Below are 6,361 nucleotides of genomic sequence, written 5' to 3' on the forward strand. Positions count from 1 at the left end.
ATTTTTTTCATAAATTTATTTAAAAAAAACGAAAGACAACTGTTAATTTGCCAAATCCTCAAATATTGCTTCATAAATGTAGAAAATCTTTATTTAACTTTAATTTAAATGTACTTACTTTATATGATTAGCGTAACTACGAAGACATTTTCGAAGCACAATATATAATATTATAAGTTGCATTATTGTGTAAAAATACAAGAATAATGCATAAGTATCCCATTTGCTGAATGTATTTGATCAAATTTAGCTTCTCGTATTTTATCATTTTTTGTTCAATGTTGACTGCTGTACCCCTATTTTTGACATTTTTAACTATTGTGTCTGTTTGTTTTGTTCACGCATCGGTAACAATATAAGACAAAAAATGGCGCCACATATTTAGGTATTTTTATCAAATATCTTATATATTGATTTTGGTTATATATTGTCTGATTTCTTTTGTAATAGAGTAATTGCATTGTTTTTTTATATTATCAATTCGTTATAACTTCATAGTAATAGGGTAACATGATTAAGTCAAAGTGCATTCGGAATTAAGGCAACTGACCCTGGAAAAGGGTTTAACGAAATTGTATCGGCTAAAACTTAAGCAATTTGTTTACACTCAGAAAGAAACAAAACATTATATTAGCTGGAATAAGCGAATAGTATAGCTTAGTATATCAAAAGTATCTGAGATTGGTTTAAAGTAAGTTATACAATAGAATTTAAAGTGTCCTTGTGTACACTGAACAGAGTTTATCAAATCCTTTTCCAAACATTGTTGTACTATGCATTTGAACGCTCGTTTCATGTTTAACATAGTTTCTCAAATTATTTACAGGTCATTTAAACCACAAATAAGAACAGCTTTTAATTCAAAATTGTAAGGTTTGTAATTATTTTTACTTTTTTTTATTTACTGTAGCTATCTAATAACCTTTGCAGTAGTGAATTACCTATTGCCTGACCAGCTTAGAAAATTGTCAATACAATATTTCCATCTAAATTGTACAATAGGTATTGTGAGAGCTATTATCAACAGGTGGTCATTTAACTACCTGTAGATTTACCTGGTTTGTGTTTGACAGAGCGTATTTAAATTAATGATAGCTAGCTTGCTTTCTTCATGTCCAATGTCCTGAATGGACTATTCTATTTAGTAATGGGGCATTTTACATTTAGTTCACTATTTGTTTTTTCTTATAAAGATATTAATGGTAAATTTATTTTGCTTCAATTATTCGACCACAAATGAATCATTGCTGGTAAATCCCACTTTTATAACGAAGAATAAGTCACTGAAATTTCTATTCACTAAGCCATTTGATAAGATACATCACAATTATGGTCAGCAATAGATATGTCAAAAGTTGCAATGAATTGTTAAGCCCTTCTGTACGTGAATTACGTTTAGAAAATATTGATAAGCATGACAGGTTTTATTATTTCATGATAAAATGTCTTTTGTAGTGAGAAAATGTATAGATGGATAGTTTTATCGTTCATTTTGTTGAGTGCCAGTTTTTTTGAAGCATCGAAGGTAATTAATAAGTTTTTGGTATTGTAGTTGAATGTTATTTAAAAGTACTAGCAATAACTATGATAACATTAACAAACTTTATCGTAATATTCTATACAAAGCACAAAATGTCATTCTCCTCAAAAGTTAACCAAACCTTTAAACAGACTTTTTCATATGGATATAGTGACGATACTTTGTCAGGTCATTTGACCTGGCATTTTTTTGGAATAAACATTGATTCACTCATAGTATTTTTTCATTGGAAACAAATACATTTGTCGCTATGTTACGAAATTTTCTTTTATCTTACTGACTGATAATTTCTTTTCGCACAACAGTATAGTTATATAAACAGTTATAGCTAGAAACTAAGTGAGCACGTTTCGATGTCAATAAAATCATCATCTTTAACACAGGCAATATAGCGATACCGTAGCGGCTCAATCAAGATAAAACATCTCGTTAAAATGATTAACGATAATACATAACCATCAGTTGTTGGCAGATTCGGGTTATAATACTCTGATACATTCTACGATTTTATAACCGATCGGAGTGTGCTTCATTTTCATATGATGAATACATATCATACAATTATTTTCATAGAGGTCTGGAGCTGGCATGTCAGTAACTGGTAGTAGTTCTTTGTTAATTTATGTATCATTGTCCTTTGTTTTGTTTCTTCTGTTTCCTTTCCTGACATCAGATTTCTTTTAAACTGAGTTTTTATGTGCAGATTGCTTTGTGTTTGTTTATTTTACATTGGCTTCATGTGTAGAAGAGGGTTGCAAATTAACAGAATACGTTTAACTCCGCCGTATTTTTGGGCCTGTGTTAATTTATGTATCATTGTCCTTTGTTTTTTTTCTTCCGTTTTTTCTGACATCAGATTTCTTTTAACCTGAGTTTTGATGTGTAGATTGCTTTGTGTTTGTTTATTTTACATTGGCATCATGTGTAGAAAAGGGTTGCAAATTAACAGAATACGTTTAACCCCGCCGTATTTTTGAGCCTGTCCCAAGTCAGGAGCTTCTTGATTTTGTTAGTCTTGTGTGGTTTTTTTTATATTTTACTTCATTAACATGATTCAAAGTTAGTGTGACTTCAAATGTCACTGAACTTGAGCATATTTTTGCTAAAGCTGCATCCGCTATGTCGAAGATCCAGTGATGGCCTTGGCCTGTTTTCTACTATTTAGTCGGATGGGTTACCTCTTTGACACATTCTCAATTTTCATTTCAAATTTCATATATATGAATTCTTGTGTGTACAAAAAAGGGCAAATCACAGAAATACTGAACTCCAAAGAAAATTAAAACTGATTTGAGAGAATGAACATTCACATGTACATCTTTTATTGTTAGGTTTAAATCAATTATAGAACATAAACTGTCATCAATCGATTTATGACTTTTGAACACCGGTATACTACTTTTGCCTTAATTCATCATTTTGATGCAAAATTTAGATAAGATATGCATGTCAAAAACTCTTTCATGCAATGTAAGACACATACATTTATATGTTTGAACGCGAATGAAACTCTGTAAATAATTGAACAGTAACTTATTAAGATGTAATTTTGAAGGTATCAGAAAAAGTGTTGAAAGACAATAAAGGCGGAGAATATGACGTCATTGATGTTGAAATTGGGAACACAGATATTGCAATAATCAAGAAAGATGGTGTTATAGTGGCAGACGAAATTAACAGTAAAGACAAAGTAAGATGACGATTCATGTATCAAATATATTTTTGTTTTATATGTTTTCAAAAAAGAAAAACAATTTAAACATGACCAAAAATAAAAAGGTAAACTCCAATTTTTCTTTTCGATTTAATTATTGCCCATTTTTTAGATTTGTTTTCAAAAACAAAACTGCCGTCGGGAGGCAGAGATACAGAGTCAAAAAACTAATTAACTATCTTTCTGTTGAATTTTTTCTGCAAAAATATCGAGACTCCATACTACCATATAAGTAAAAACATGTATACAAGATGCAGTAAATCCTGAATTATGCATCTTTAGTAAACTTTTAAAGTTCATAGAAACAGATGTATACTATTCAATTATACCAATTTAACTGTTATATTTTCTCTAATAAAAAAATTAATTTCTTTCGTTTTATTCCAACTGGCTATCTTACTGATTGTCAACATGATAACTCTCATCATGTACCTTAACTTTAATGTATCAAAGCTATCTATAGTTTGTTTACTAATATTGCACCATTATGTAATGTAATATTAAAACTCAGGATACACATGCAAATGATAATATTATAAAACCTTTAGTCATCATTTCAATTTTATGAATAAACATACGTTAACACTGTACTTCAATTTATTGTTCATTTGTCAACGAAACTGAGTCTTTCAGACGACATGGCTTATAATCTTCTTTCATTGATGTCTGTTGTAATAATGTTAAAAAGGGTCACTTATATCAATCATTCATATTCGTTTTCCTTTGTTTTAGGAGTATTCAATAATCAAGTACAACGGAACCTGCAATGTTCAGTTTTATGAGGTAAATGCAAATGAATGTCAACAAATGTTTTGAATGGAAGTGAAACTGACCAAACAAGGATTCACATAACTAAATCCCTTCAAACCAAATTGTTACAAAACTGTGCATGAAAATTCTCTAATTATTCAAAAGTAAAAACACAAAAATACTGAACTCCGAGGAAAATTCAAAAAGGAAAATCAAAAATCAAAAGGCAAAATCAAAAGTCCAAACACATCAAACGAATGGATAACAACTGTCATATTCCTGACTTGGTACAGGCGTTTTCTAATGTGACATTTATATAATTGCGTGGCAACCTAAGTATGATCCCTTCTATTTTTCAAACTACATGAATACTACACTATAAAATGTTGTACATGAATGGCCGTTCACTGTAGCTTAATTATGAAGTGAAAGCTTTAAACTGTCCTATAGAAGTGTTGGATCCCAAGGCAATATCAAATGGTAAGGGCTTAACATGGCCATTAGTACAACTGTTTGTCAAATTATTATGAAAGACATCATGAGAATAGAAGTATAAAACTATAAAATCATTCAAAGTTAGGATTTTAACTTTGAAAATGAATGGTACATTCACATTCCCTCCGTCTCCAGAAAAAATGAAATTGAAAAGGAGGCAAAGGTGTCGGTTACTACATGTAGTATTTAAACTAGGTTGATACCGGACCTTAAAATCAATGACTGTTGATAAAGAAAAACCACAAGCATCTGGTTTGGAAACGATTGTAAATTAATTCTCAAGGATTCTTTAGGTGTCAGTATTCAGATTTATAAACATATATTGCTTTTGACAATTTGAACAATTGTTATTGACTATGAATGGAGAAAATAATGCTTCTGCAAAATTGCATATTTCTAGACTATCTAAACTCTACAAATTTAGTTTTAAAAATGATCTTATTTATCTAAGAAATTCTAATTTCCTATCATGCGAGACGATACTAAATACATATCACTTACCTTGTTAATTGATTTGCCCTCACAGGACCCTTCAGATTCCAAAACATGCTATGAAGCTTTTGAAGATGACGAAAGCATCCCGAATGACACCAAAGCAGAAATCAAAGAAGAGTGTGGAGATTTAGATATTGCTTATGTTAAGGCTGTTCATTGTAACACAGGTATGCTTTTATAGATTAATTTTAATCGACAGCTTTATGAAAGAGTTTCCAAAGAAACAAAGTTGTTGAATATTCCCCCTAAATGCATAAAATATTTGCAACAAATGTATGGCTAACATCTAACAACTATTCAATCGTGCAGTCCCTATAAAAAATATAAAAAACACACAAGACTCGTTTAGGTTCGCCGGACTGGGGGAGTATTTAGATACAATATATCAGCAGAAGCTTAATACAAATTGACTGTAAAGAAAGGATAGTGAAATAACAACTCCTATATAAACTTAAATAGGGGAGCTCCCTCAAACCTACAAATCAAACTTTTTACTTTACCAACCAACAACACGAATGGAAAACAACTGTCTTATTCCAATTGAAACAGGCATTTTTTTGAGAATTTGATATGCGAACCTGCTTTTAAAGCTAGCTAAACTTCTCACTTGTATAACGGTTGCGCATAGTTCAATTATATTGATGATATTGAGTGTGTCTTGTGGCTAGCAACACCTAGAACTTTATTGCAATTTTGAATATACTGCTACACTGACAATATTACAAGAATTTCAGGATATATTTTTGCCATTTTCTTATACTTGCAGAACACGGCATCCAAAAGAGAGCATGCTATTATTATTACTACATTGGTCGATGTTGCAGAAGGAGATGGTGGAGATACACATGTTACATCTGTTATTACAGAGTCATTCGATGCTATTGATTTGGAAAATAGGAGTGTCTCTTCATACTTTAGTACTTTTGAATTATCGCAACTTTTTCTTTTTTATATCAAGATACTTTAGACACTTTTGTATGGTTAATTATGTAATATATTTGAACGTGTGTTTGTTAGTGCGTGTCTCATGACTTCAGTGTAAGTTATATAAAAAAAAACAATTTAGATTTAATTGCGTTTGTTTAAAATGAATAAGGTTTTTTTCTCTAATGTAATAGCAAGTTTAAAACATACTCCGGTAAAGTGGAATAACAAAAATACCGAACTCAGAGAAATATTCAAAACAAAAGTGTTAAATTAAATGATGTAGAAAAGGATTGATTAAATTTAGTTTCACATATATCGAAACCTTTTATTTGTATGAAACATTAAGCCTGCTTTTATAGCTAAACCTTATATTTGTAAGACGAATATTTAATTCAAACTATGATTGTTACCTTTAACAAATAAATACTAAACAATGATAA

The 6,361-nt window shown here is 30.2% G+C and overlaps 1 protein-coding gene across 3 annotated transcripts in view; it reads left to right on the forward strand.

Moving 5' to 3' along the window:
* Nucleotides 1-6,361, forward strand: part of LOC139523529 (uncharacterized) — a 31,619-nt gene extending 25,258 nt beyond the window's left edge. For 2 of the 3 annotated variants that reach the window (XM_071317636.1, XM_071317620.1), the window contains exons 2-7: nucleotides 827-868; nucleotides 1,456-1,525; nucleotides 3,096-3,230; nucleotides 3,987-4,037; nucleotides 5,026-5,161; nucleotides 5,761-6,361. In XM_071317636.1, the coding sequence (XP_071173737.1) occupies nucleotides 827-868; nucleotides 1,456-1,525; nucleotides 3,096-3,230; nucleotides 3,987-4,037; nucleotides 5,026-5,161; nucleotides 5,761-5,879 (553 nt within the window). In that variant the 3' untranslated portion in view covers nucleotides 5,880-6,361. The remainder of the gene's footprint in view (nucleotides 1-826; nucleotides 869-1,455; nucleotides 1,526-3,095; nucleotides 3,231-3,986; nucleotides 4,038-5,025; nucleotides 5,162-5,760) is intronic. The other variant, XM_071317628.1, reaches the window with a different exon arrangement.

This window comes from Mytilus edulis, chromosome 1 (genome assembly GCF_963676685.1).
Source record: "Mytilus edulis chromosome 1, xbMytEdul2.2, whole genome shotgun sequence".
NCBI lineage: Eukaryota > Metazoa > Mollusca > Bivalvia > Mytilida > Mytilidae > Mytilus > Mytilus edulis.